The following is a 13910-nucleotide window of genomic DNA, read 5'->3' as shown; positions in this document are numbered from 1 at the left end:
GCATAAGATCTAACATTTTCACCCCAAAAAAGGTTTTATGTTTTTTCTTTCAGTGAGTTACACCAGTCATCCCAGGGAAGAGAAGTATAATTGCAAGGAATGACACTATTGTAAGTATTCATTACATTTTTTATGTGGTTTTAATTCATACTTGACTGAACAGTTAGAAAAGGCTGATTCTGGATACTCTAATCAAACAAATGAATTGGCATCTGTACACATACACATACTCACACTCGACATACAAAGCCCCAGAATTTAAATAAGCATTCCTTTAACAATACCTGAAGCTTTTGCAAGAAGTTTAACGGTCGATCTCTTTACTTGATTTTCTGGAACATCAATTGCCTGATAGTACAGTTTTTTTATTTGCTTTTAATGATGAGTACAAAACTCAGAAATATTGAGGTACATTTAATAAGTGTATAAACTGAAATTAAAGCCTCCGAATAAGACTAGTTAACACAAAATTAGATCACTTACAGCATTACAGGCATTTGGATATTAAGATCAAAGTGGGAAAAAAAGTTCCCATGGTCCCTGAATAAGAGAGCTTACTATCGAATTTTTTTTCACTTTTATATATAGAATAAAATTCTTAAATAGTGTAGAGAGCCTACTCTTGACTCTGGGAAACAGTTGCAGAGGGGAGGTGGGTGGGTATTAAGGAGGGCATGTGATGTGATGAACACTGGCTTATACGCAGCCAATGAATCAATGAATACTACATCAAAAACTAATGATGTACTACTGTATGTTGGCTAATTGAATTTAAATTTAAAAAATTTTTAAATTATAAATTTAATAAATTGGGCTACTCAGAAAAAATAGAATAAAATTCTATAAAAGATACTTTCAAAAACCTATTGATTAAATTTTGTTACTATACTTTAGCTCCAAATTTGATTTTAATATACTGTCACTGGTTGAATCACTGCCTGTGACAGGGCAAGTCTTATAATAGTAATAGGTATTCAATAAATGTGTCACAAAGCAAAGTCATTTTTAAAAAAGTCTTTCAGTTTGGGGGTCCTGGCTGGCTCATTCGGTGGAGCATGAGACTCTTGATCTTAGTGTTGGGAGTTCAAGCCCCACTCAAGACATGGAGAGCACTTAATTTTTTTCTTTTTTTAATCTTTCAGTTCAGATTATCCTAGTATTTAGTATGGTTCATATATAATTTGAAATCCGTATAGCATCTGTCAGCTTGAATCTGTGGAACAGTACCAAAATGAGCAAGTATTGTGTTTTTTTTGGTAAATGAAAAGTTTAAAATATGCCTTTCTTAAGAATTACCACAATTAATAATGACCTTTAGTGAATTTACTCACTGAAAGACACTGAAGAATATATTTAATAAGTTGACAACATTACCAGATTTAGCAGTCTCACGCCTATTTAGAGTGACTTCGAATCTCATAAAGATCTCTTAAAATATTTAAATAATTAAATGGAAAATCTTTGAAAACTAAATCAAGGTAAACAGCTTTCAAAAGGCAAAACTGTATCTTTGTGAAAAGGGAAAAGAGTTAAAATTTTATTAGACAGTTTCTTCTTTTCAGCCTGTGAATATAGTTTTTAAAACAGCAAGCCTCAAGATAGTTCTTAATCTTCTATCAACGTCATTGCATGCTCACTCCTTCGAAAGTAGTCCCTTTCATATGATAGTCAAGGTTTCAGAAAAGGCTTTTTTGTCCAAACCAAACCTAATCTCTCAAGTATCATTTATAAGAATATACAAACAATCCTCCAGCAAGTCTCTCTCAAAACACCCCCCCCAAAAAAAGGAAAGGAAAAGAAAGGAGTACTGATTATACTTAGAAAAGATTTTTTATTTAATGCAGTGAACGTAGAGTCAACATTACCACTGAATTTAACATCTGAAAGTTGGTAGAATGAAACAAAAATTAGGCATCTGTTAATGGTTACTATGCACTAGGTACATCTGAGGTTGTACAATATCAGGCTTGTAGACATTTGAGTAGACACTGTCAGCACGGAACATAAATCTCACACAAGGTATAATCAAAAGGTATTTCAAACAAATTATCCCATCAATAAACTTTCTCTGGTAACATCAGCTTCATGAAGTATTATGTCTAAGCCACAAACAGTGATGGTATGCAGATAGAAGCATGTCATTATAAACACGGTGAGCTAAATAGAGCATACTGAGGTCAAACCCTTTCTGTAGAAAGGGAATTTAATTGACATTCTCTTTCAAGCATAGTGTATAAACAGATCAAAATAGTTCTATCATAAGAAATAGTATTTAACAACGTTGCTTTAAAATAAAAATACTTTAAAAATTAGCTTTGATGAGATTAAATTTATTTTTAAAGTCTCTTCCTTTAGAGTGAAATATATATTTCTGGCTTCTGGCTTTTCTATGTTTTTCCATCATAACCCCCCCCTCCACCCCTTCCCAGTCTATTAATAAAGTAGTGCAAAACATTTTCTATAGCATTTTCAGCCAAGCTTAATCCCCTACCCAGTCAGGGAAGTAAAACATTCTTACCAAATTATTTCTCTCTCCAGAGGTATACTCCCTTGATTTATCAGGGAGCTAGGTACAAAAACTACCATAAGTCTTGGGAATGCAATTTTTAAGTATAGATTCTCTGGTAAGTAGTGAAACGTTTTTTTAAAGGCAAACTCTCCCCTCCCCATAAGCAGTTTTCTGTTTTTTGGTTTTTGGTTTTTTTTGTTTTGTTTTGTTTTGTTTTTTTTTAAACAAATTAGGTTTCATGCATTCATTTTATCAAGAATGATTAGTTTTTCTATAAATGAATGTAATGAAACACTGGCATATCACTTAGCACACTAGCATTCTTTACATTAAAATTCACACTAACAAAAATCATACTATGCATTAAAGCATTTCAGTAATCTATGAGAAAGAAGATACTTTTTTGTGTGTGTGATAACACTTGAGTATTAAGTATTTTTAGATGCACAGAGACACCAAAAGCAACACGGATTTAGTTTGCTAGTATTCTTGACAACTGAACGGGGTTGCTAACTTGCTAACTCGGTACAAATTAAAGAAGTGGTAGGTATAAAAATTCAGATAGGCAATCATTTATAAACCTGGCAGTATTTATGTGTAATCCTGTGGAGATTTTAAGGTTTTAGATGGAATGATAGAAGGTTTGAAAGTTTTCTTTGTAGAGTGTGGAAGATTATCCTGACAGAGTGAATGTACCTTCGCTCATTAGCTTAAAATAAGCCGAGTCATATCTCAGTAATTTGCACAGGAATGAAAGTCAGAATCTGAAGTCAGCATCTATGTTAAATTGAAATGCATCTGTTCCATAATTCAGATTTTGGGATTCCCCCTTCCCCTTTGAAATGTATAAAACATAGAAAACTGTAATGGATTACTTTTCAGATAAAAAATAGTTACATAAAAAAAAAACTTTAAAAATCAAATTGACATTTACATTTTATGTAGATTTAATCAGAGCACAGCTGAGCATTTAATGTAATATTCTAGTGCTTCTATTCGTAATTAGAGAAGTACATATCTCCCAATGTTACCATTCTTCTGTTTGTTGTTCCAGTGTGTTATAATATTATCCGCAGCCAACAAGGCTTTCACACAGCAACAGCTAAACCTTTATCAAATTGAGTCTGTACAATGGAAGTATATTTTCAAAGACATATGCCTTTGTACACTATTTACAAATTCTCTCGATCATGATAAAAAGGCAAAATAAATAAAAAGCAGGAAGAAAGGAAATGCTGCTGAGGCTGAAGGCTTTTTCTTTTATCTTCCCAAACAGATGCTGGGCTCCTTAGTGCTGGGAGCTGGCTAGCCAAGATTGTTTTTCTTCCTTTTACATGGACTGTGAGAAGGATCTGGTTTCAGTTCTTGGTATTGCACCTGTTTAAACAGAGTTCAGAGAAAGACTGGTCAGGTGGTCACTTTCTGGCAAAGGAAGGAAAAGCAAAGGAATGAGAGACTGCTTGGAGGCAGGGGTGGGAAGAGCACTCACCCTGGAAGGTCTATGGGATCTGCAGCTGGGATGCAGAAAACAATAGAATGATAGAGCAGGAATCATAAGGGAAATCCTGCCAGAAATTACGTGAGAGCACTGCTGTGAACATTGGTAATAGGCTGCCTCTTCACTGTCAGTAACACATTAGATTAAAAGCAAAACCATCTTAATTTTGGAAGGCTGAATAATGGTTCTTTGCAATTTACTGTTTGTTTAGTTTAGGCTTAATCTCCCTCCAGCCTATTCTCACGTTGGATACCAAATCAAAAATTCAGCTGAAACAAAGGAAGAAAGGTATTGCTCCAACATAGTGTCAAGATTTTGATAAAAAATATTGCTCATTTATTCAGAAAATAGCTGATGACTAATGGGCAAAAGTAGTTAACCTCAAAGAATTCTGAAAGACTGAGATGTGCCCCAATCTTGAAAATGTAGTTACTCTCCACCCCTACCGGTCTCCAAAATCTGCATTTTTAAAATTCACTTATTTCCTACAAATTATGCTAAGAAGTGTTTGTTTGTTTGTTTGTTTTTCAGATGTTCACTGGCACCTTTTGCTTTCATCATCTATATTCCCCTTTCCTCTCTTCAGGTAATGATGTCTTCCCTTCACAAATCAGGTGAACCTTCCTTGGAGGAAAATTGCCCCTATGAGCTCTGGTAGGTTCTTGATGCAACCCTCTTTCATTCTCCATTCCCCATGCTTTATAAAAGTTCTTCTTGGGTAACACCCCAAGTGGGCTAAATTCCTGAAAGGCAAAATCTGCTAAGGCTTTGAACTTTAAGTAGCTTAACTTTTTAACTTTAACTGGCTCTTCTAAAACCTTTGAAATTAAAAGGATAAAAAATGAAAACCCAATTCCATCCTATGTTAAATAAGAGTAATAGTGAAACCTACATACCACTTGTACATCTGAAGGGACTCTGGAAAGGAAGTCAAGTAGTTCATTGTTATCAATTGCATATGGACTCCGAAGCTTTTTTGTAAATTTATTGATGCCTGAAAAAATGATCGGTCAAACATTATTGAAACTCCAGAGTTAGGAATTACAAAAATCACATATATTTCCATATGTTGCAGTGATTCGAAGATCTAGATTAGGCTGCTCTTCAGTATCCTCTGAATGAACCAATACCCTCTGTTTCCTCCCTCTCCCCTTTCCTGTTTTTCTCTCTCCTTTCCTTTGTCCCCTTCCTTACTCTATCCCAACTCAATGGCAGCTCTAGCTTTCTCTCTGTACTTCAGTGGCTGCTTCCCATAGGAAAGGCTTTTTATTTGAGAAACAAACCTGGCAAGGATGTACAAGGTTGTGTCTTGCTTTGCCACTCAGTGTCATATTACTTAGAAGACTTGCTTTAGTATTTCATCTGTGATGAAACTTTTCAAGGCAAAAATTCTGATTTACTGGTTTTCTCTTTTTCAAAAGAGAAACAGTTCTGTTTTTTTTGGAGTGGGGGGGAGGTGTTAATGTTATGCAAACCGAATGTTTAGAAGACAGCTGTCCTTGTGGGGTTTTTTTTGTTTTTTTTAATGACCTGAAGTGAGAAAGAATTTACTACCAGCTTTAAAAAAAAAACAGCTTTAAAGATGGTGACGCAAGAGGATCCTGAACTCTTCTTCCACATATCTGGTTCTCAGGGAAGTCTCACTCTGAAGCAGGTAGAAGAGGCTGGGACCTAAACTCAGCATCAGCCTTACTCCCAGTGGCAACCAGGGTCAGGAGGGAACTCAAAAGCTGAACCTTCTTGAGGAGTGAAGGGTTTGAGCCCCACATCAGGCAGCCCCAGCTTTTAACACATGCACCTATGAGGGGACTCTCCAAAATATCTACCTTTGAAAAGCAGTGGGGCTCAGGTCCATGAGACCCGCAAGGCTATGGTGATCTGAAAAATGGTTCTTAAAGGACTTGAGGGTTACCTGGACTTAAGGAGAGACTCATTTGCTTGTCTTGGAACATTAGCCTGAGGGGTGGGCCTCTGGTTAGACAACCCTTCAAGGGACTGCCGGGGTACTCTCTGGAGCCAGAGACTGGGGCACCATCTCTGCACTTTTCCCTCTGCCTTGCTCCAGCTGGTGGATGCTATCTCCACATGCTCCCTGTGCCACATTCCACAGATGGTCAGCATCTCCCCGAGGGGAGACTTGACATGTGTATGGTACCCCAATTTTATGTCTGGTTTTGCATCTAGGAGGTGGCTCAACAGGGTAAGGTAGGAAGATCTCGAGCACACCTCCTCCCATGTATACACCAAATCTGCAGCTACATATGGAACAGTTCCCTCTGAGACAGACTTGAAAACTAGCTGAGTGACTTCACATCAGAGAAACAAGCAAAAGGCCAATGGAAGTGAGTAGGAGAGGCTGTGACAAAAGCTCATTATAAATCCTACCCCAGCAAAGGCAACCCACGATTACAATGTAACTCACAAACACAGAGCTTCTTTCTGAAGAGCAGCAGGTTATACCCTCCATCAGGCATCCCAGCTTTTAAGTCCTGCACCTGAGAGGTGAGCTGGCTTTGAAAATCATGACATAAAGAGCTGTAGTGAACTGAAACATGGCTCAGAGGGCTCAAGTGAAGACTCACTTTCCCGAGAGTACAGCACAGAAGCAGCCATTAGAAAAGCACCCAGACTTTAGCAAATGAATCTCTTTCATATACCCTTAAAGCTTCAGCTGGAGGGGCCGGGGCCTACTGGGATACTCTGCTCCCTCTATCTGCCTTGTAAAGCTGGTGGGTGCCATTTTTACCCTCCAGCTGGCAGGCACCAGCTTCACGCTGTCCCTCTGCCATGCTTCAGAGCACTAACATTTTCTGGAGGGGAACTTTTACGCACATCTAGTGCTTTGGTTTTTGTGGCTGCCAGCAAAGGGACACCCCTTGATTGCTGGGCTCAGCAGGCCAGGGCAGCTTCCATTCCTGAGTTGCATGGGACTCTAACACTCAGACCATTCTTGGAAGACTGTCATCCCCAGGACACTGTACAGATAGCAGACTGTTAGACACCCCCACTCTTTCTGAGAAAGAAGCCGATTTGCTTATGGAGGAGCTTTGAGCTGCTGCTCAACCCTCTGGTCTGGCACATTTTAAGAGTTTATGGGCTTCTCAGAGAACAGAGTCCGCTAGATGCAGTCTTTGCACTCTCTGCCTCACTATAGCTTTTAAATATCTCCCAGTACGGAGCTTCTGTCCTTATTTGATACCCCTGACTGTTGTAGCTGCTGCTGGGGGACACCGGTGTATCACCTGGCTGTGGTGGCTAACGTGGTTATGCTCACAGGTCCCACAGGACTGTAACCAAAGCAAAAAGAGTTTTTAAACAGCCACAACCCTGAGGACGTAGCTAGAGGCAACAGACTCAGATGCTCAGCCTTTGTCACAAACCCCTAAGCTTACTATCCCAGTTCCTGCCTAAGGGGCAGGCTTCTAATTAAACACACATGTAAGGGCTGACTGTAGACTTCTCCAGAAACCTTGGTGAGCAGGCTCTATGCCATGCTCTGGAACAGCAGTCTCTCTCAGAGGGGAGGTTTTACATATCCCTGGTGCCCTGGTTTTTACAGCTGCCACTGAGGGAGTAGCCCTTGATCTCTGAGCTCTTGTATTTCTGGGTCCCACACTACTGATAACAGTTACAGAGAGAGTTTTTGGAAGGTTCCCACCCCCAGGGCACTGCACAGACATTAGGCTAAAACACATCCACAGTCTGTGAAAGAGACCTATTAGATTGTCCTGGAGCTTCAAGCCTGCATGGCAAGCTTCAAGTCTGGCACACATTTAGAGGCATAGGAAAGTGCTCTGAGGAAATGTATGCTGTGGGATACCATCGTTACACCACACTGGCATCTCCTTGAAAAGAACGTAGATACTCATGTGAGGAGCCCCCCAAATATAACTACAGTAATTAGTTAAGGAATTCATAAGACTAAAATATGTTAAATGTAACCTCAAAAACAGAACATAGGGGTGAAGAGTTAAAACGTAGAGCTCTAGAACGCAACCAGAGTTACATTGTTACCAACTTAAAATGGACTATTACAAGTTCTAATATGTAAGCCTCCTGGTAACTGCAAGGCAAAAACCTAATCTAGATACACAAAAGATAATAAAGCAGTCAAAGCATACCAGCAAGGAAAGTCATCAAATCACAAAAGAAGAAAGGAACACAGGAACTACAAAACAGAAAACATTAACAAAATGCCAATAGGTACTTACCTATCAGTAATTAGTTTAAATAAGATAAATTCTCTAGTCAAAAGTATCAGATGGCTGAATGTATAAAAAAACAAGACCTATCCACCTGTCTGTCTGTCTATACTGCCTAGAAGAGATGCACTTCAGATGCAAAGACACACAGACTGAAAGTGAAGGAATGGAAAAACCTACTCCATGCATATGAAAACTAAAAGCAACCTTGAGTAGGTAGCTATGCTTACATTGGACAAACAAAAACTGTAATAAGAGACTAAGAAAGGTATTACATAATGATAAAGGGGCCAACCCAGCAAAAGGATGTAATATTTTATAATATTTATACAGCCAACACAGGAACACCTGAAATATTAAAAGACACAAAGGTAGAAATAGCAATATAATACTAGAGTACTTTGAAACTTCACATCACTACCTAGATCAAGGCAGAAAACCAATAAGGAAACATCAGCCTTAAATGACATGTTAGACCATATGGACCTAACAGACATTGATAGAACATTCTATCCAAAAGCAGGAGACTATAAATTCTTTCCCAAGTGCACATAGAACATTCTCTAGGACAGGGGCACCTGGGTGGCTCAGTGGGTTAAGCCTCTGCCTTCAGCTCAAGTCATGATCTCAGGGTCCTGGGATCAAGCCCCGCATGGGGCTCTCTGCTCAGCAGGGAGCCTGCTTCCCCCTCTATCTCTGCCTGCTGCTCTGCCCACTTGTGATCTCTCTCTCTCTCTCTCTCTGTCAAATAAATAAATCTTTAAAACAAAAACAAAAGCATTCTCTAGGACAGCTCATATGTTAAGCCACAAACTAGGTCTCAATAAAGAAGACTGAAATCATATCCTGCATCTTTTCAACACAATGGAAGGAATCTAGAAATCAGTTACAAGAAGAAAACTGGAAAATTCACTAGTCTGGGGAGACTGAATAACATGCTACTAAAACCAATTCATTAATGAAGAAATAAAAGAATACCTTGAGAAAAATGAAAACAGAAATACAACTTACCAGTATGTATGGAGTACAACCAAAGCAGTTCTATAAGGTAACTTTATACCAATAAATGCCTACCTCGATGAAAAATGTCAACCTAACTTTTTATTTCAAAGAACTAAAAAAGGAACAATAAACAAAACCCAAAGTTATAGAAGGAACAGAATAATAAAGTTCAGAGCTGATTCGTAGGGAAAAAATGAGTAAATGGCAAACCTTTAGCTAGAGACTTGCCGAGAAAAAAAGATTCAAATAAAATCAGAACTGAAAGAGAGGATATGATAAACCTGAAACCACAGAAGTGTAAAGGATCCTAAGAGACTAATATGAACAATTACATGCCAACGAATGGAAACCTAAAAGAAATGGTTAAGTTACTAGATATATACAATCTTCTAAGACTGAATCATGAAGAAATAGAAAATTTCTATTCAGACTGATTACCAGGAAGGCAGCTGAATCAGTAATCAAAAACCTCCCAACAAACACGACCAGACAGCTTCACTGGTGAATTCTACCAAACGCTCAAAGAAGAGCAATTTTTCTTACTCTTCCAAAAACTAGAAGAGGAGGGAACATTTCCAAAGTCATTTTATGAGGCCAGCATTACTCTCTTTCCAAAACTAGACAAGGACACCACACATACACACACACACACAAAAATACAAGCCAATATCTCTGATGAACAGAAGTGAAAAAATCCTCAACAAAATATTAGTAAACTGCATTGAATAATTAAAAGTCTTGTTCACCACAATTAATTTAGATTTATTCCAGGGATGCAAGGATGGTACATCATTTGCAAATCAATCAGTGTGATAACACCATGTTACGAAAATGAAAGATAAAAATTAGATGATCATCTCAATAGATGCAGAAAAGCATTTGACAAAATTCAACATCCTCTGATGATAAAAACTCTCCACAAAGTGGATACAGAGGGAACATACCTCAATATAATAAAGGCTATATATGACAGCCCATAGCTAACATCATACTTGGTGGTGAAAAGCTGAAGGCTTTTAACATAAGTTCAGCAACAAGATAAGTATGTCCACTCTCACCATTTTTATTCAACAAAGTCCTGGAATTCCTAGCCTGAGCAATCAGGCAAGAAAAAGAAATAAAAACACACAAATTGGAAAGAAAAATGGAATATGTGCAAATGACATGTTACATATAGAAAAGTCTAAAGATTATACACACATACACAAAGGAATGAGTGAATTCAATGAAGCTTCAGGATTTGAGGGAAGAGTTAATGGAGAAGATTGGAGAGGATATCACCTATGGTTGACCTGGTTGCTGAACTCTGGCAATTAGTGGCTTTTCACACTTTGGGTTTTGAAGTATATATTCTGCCCACAGTTCCCACAGTGGGAACTGCTCCAAGGATGTAGCCTTGAAAGAGTAAGGTGTTATTAAGAGCAGCTGAACAGTTTATGGGACTAAGACCAGTTAATTATTCTATGTAAACTTTTAGATTTTGGTGGGCAGAGGTGGAGATTTACTTGCCTGTAGCCACCCAAAACAAGCCTCGTAAGTGACTTCCCTTGTATATTAAATCTGCCACCTACCAGTCTGAAATGGTCTGCCTCTTTCTTCAGTCTATGCACTTTTTGTTTGAGGGCCAATTTGCAAACCAAGGATACAAAATCAATAAAAATCTTTTTTTGTTTCTATACACTAATAATGAGCTATCAGAGAAATTAAGAACAGTACCATTCATAATTGAATCAAAAAGAATAAAATACCTATGAATAAATTTAAAGAAGGAAGTGAAAGACCTATACAGTGAAAACTGTAAGACATAAAGAAATTGAAGACAACACACATAAATGGAAAGATAGTCCATGTCCATGGATAGGAAGAATCATGTTAAAATGTTTCATACTGCCCAAAAGTAGCCTACAGATGCAATGCAATCCTTATCAAAATTTCAATGGCATTTTTCACAGGAGTAGAGCAAACCAACCTAAAATTTATGTGGAACCACAAATGATCCCAAACAACCAAAGCAATCTTGAGAAAGAACCACAAAGCCAGAGGCATTACATTCCCTGTTATCACAGTATGATACTGGCATTAAAAACAGACACATGGGGGCGCCTGGGTGGCTCAGTGGTTGAGCCACTGCCTTCGGCTCAGGTCATGAGCTCAGGGTCCTGGGATCGAGTACCGCGTCGGGCTCTATGCTCAGCGGGGAGCCTGCTTCCTCCTCTCTCTCTCTCTGCCTGCCTCTCTGCCTACTTGTGATCTTTCTCTGTCAAATAAATAAATAAAATCTTTAAAAAAACAAAACAACAGACACATGGATCAATGGAACAGAATAGAAAGTGTGGAAGTAAAGCCACACATATATGATCAATAAATTTATGACAAAATAAGACTATACAATGGAGGAAGAACAGTGTCATAAGTGGTGTTGGAAAACTGGACAACCACATGCAAAAGAATGAAAATGGACTACTACCTCATATCCAAAAATTAACTCAAAATGGATTAGAGATTTGAATGTAAGACCAGAAGCCATAAAACTCCCCAAGAAGAAAATAAAGGCAGTAAGCTTCCTGACATTGGTCTTGGCAACATTTCAGATTTGACTCCAAAAAGCAAAAACAAGAAAAGTAAAAATAAACAAGACTACATCCTACTAAAAACCTTCTGCACAGCAAAGGAAAGCATCAATAAAATGAAAAGCAACCTGCTGAATGGGAGACGATATTTGCCAATCTTACCTCAGCTAATATCCAAAATACATAAAGAACAATACAACTCACTAGCAAAAACAAAAACACAATCCACTTAAACAGGCAGAGGATCTAAATAGACATTTTCCCAAATAAGACCTACGGATGGCCATGCGGGATGTGAAAAGATGCTCAACATCACTAATTATCAGGGGACTGCAAATCAAGAACACCTTGAGATATCACCTCACACCTGTAGAATGGCAAGGAATACTAGTATTGGCAGACATGTAGAGAAATGGAAATGCTCTTTCACTATTGGTGAAAATGTAACCTGGTGCACTATGAAAAACAATGGACAGTCCTAAATAAAAGAAAAATGGAACTGCCCTATGTTCTTGCAATTCCTTTTCTGGATATTTATCCAAAGAAAAGAAAAACACAAACTCAAAAATACACTTTCCTGGCCCATGCCCACTGCAGCACTGTTTCTAATAGTCCAGACACAGAAACAGCCTCAGTGTCCACGGACACATGAGCGGATAAAGGAACTAGGGTGTATATATACACAGTGGGCTGGCAACCATAAAAAGCAAGGAAATCTTGCCATTTGCAACAGCATAGGTGGGCCTTGAGAGCATTACGCTAACTGGAATGAGTCTAGGACAAACACCTGAAGACCTGGGGCGCCTGGGTGGCTCAGTGGGTTAAGCCGCTGCTTTCGGCTCAGGTCACGATCTCAGGGTCCTGGGATTGAGTCCCGCATCGGGCTCTCTGCTCAGCAGGGAGCCTGCTTCCCTCTCTCTTTCTGCCTGCCTCTCCATCTACTTGTGATTTCTCTCTGTCAAATAAATAAATAAAAACATCTTTTAAAAAAAAAAAAACACCTGAAGACCTTACTTGTGTGTGGAATTTTTAAAAAAATAATAAGCCAATCTCATAGATCCAGATTGGTAGTTACCAGGGGCCGGAGGTGGGAGGATAGAGGGATGGGGGAAAATGGGTGAGAGCTACACATCTTCAGCTACAAAAGAAGTGATGGGATGTAATGTGCAGCATGATTATAGTTAATAATATTACATTGCATTTCCTAAAGTTGCTAAGAGAGTAGATCTTAGAAGTTCTCACAGTGGGGGCGGGGGGGGGCGGTAGGGGCATGAAATGTTTCCATTTCTACAGCTCTGGCATTGAGATTTTCAGGAAGCAATTTCCTTTTAAATTACACAAAATTTAAATGTAATGCTTGCAAAAGATGCTGTGATTGATTTACTTAGATCACTTTTGGAATAGAACAGTCAAGAACCATTTCAGATGAGCCATCTACTCATACTAAATTATTCAACAGTTAATCCTCTGTAGTACCTGAAGAGTACATGTGGTTGAAGGATAACTGTAGGTGAAATTAGAGCTATTATAGAAACAAAAAACTTAATGAGCTAGAAATGTCGAAACAATGTATAATAAACCAGAAGTACCTATTCTGCATATTCTATAAGAGAGAATTTCAATGGGATAAGTCTACTCTTCAAAATTTATCTTGCACTTAATAAATGACCAACATATTCATATCTATGAAATAAATTAACAGCTTTATGGGAAGTCAACAAACTTGTAAAAAACTGGGCCATAACTTAGAACATCTTGGCTCTTCTTCAGGAAGTTCAGCAAAATAAACTTTCTTTTGCATTCTTGATTTTGGTCCGTCTCCCCATGTGAGATCCATGTCTTAAATTTCCTGTTACATTTCAGCAATCACCTAACACTACAGAAATACTGTTCTTGTTTTATTTCATTTGATGAAACAAGAGGCCCAAACACATTCTCTAAGAATTATGTGGAAGACCGAGCCAGTGAGGCCACCCCAGGTTACCAAGCCAGATGTCTGCCATGGGTTCAGTTTCTGAGAGAGCTGGGAAGCCAAACCGAGAGTCATCACCTATCACAACCGAGATGGCAGATCTGACCCTAAGAAGGTTAGAGATAATAAACTGCCACACCTCATGCCCTACCCTAAT

At 38.4% G+C, this 13910-nt stretch overlaps 1 protein-coding gene across 5 annotated transcripts in view; it reads right to left on the bottom strand.

Moving 5' to 3' along the window:
• Positions 1–1811: 1811 nt before the first annotated feature.
• Positions 1812–13910, bottom strand: part of MCTP1 (multiple C2 and transmembrane domain containing 1) — a 348502-nt gene continuing 336403 nt past the window's right edge. For 3 of the 5 annotated variants that reach the window (XM_044265398.1, XM_044265407.1, XM_044265416.1), the window contains 2 exons: positions 4904–5001; positions 1812–3886 (listed from right to left, as the gene is read on the bottom strand). In XM_044265398.1, the coding sequence (XP_044121333.1) occupies positions 3815–3886; positions 4904–5001 (170 nt within the window). In that variant the 3' untranslated portion in view covers positions 1812–3814. The remainder of the gene's footprint in view (positions 3887–4903; positions 5002–13910) is intronic. The other 2 variants (XM_044265425.1, XM_044265435.1) reach the window with 2 other exon arrangements.

This window comes from Neovison vison, chromosome 1 (assembly GCF_020171115.1).
Source record: "Neovison vison isolate M4711 chromosome 1, ASM_NN_V1, whole genome shotgun sequence".
NCBI classification, from domain to species: domain Eukaryota; kingdom Metazoa; phylum Chordata; class Mammalia; order Carnivora; family Mustelidae; genus Neogale; species Neogale vison.
This window is presented reverse-complemented; position numbering and strand designations above follow the sequence as displayed.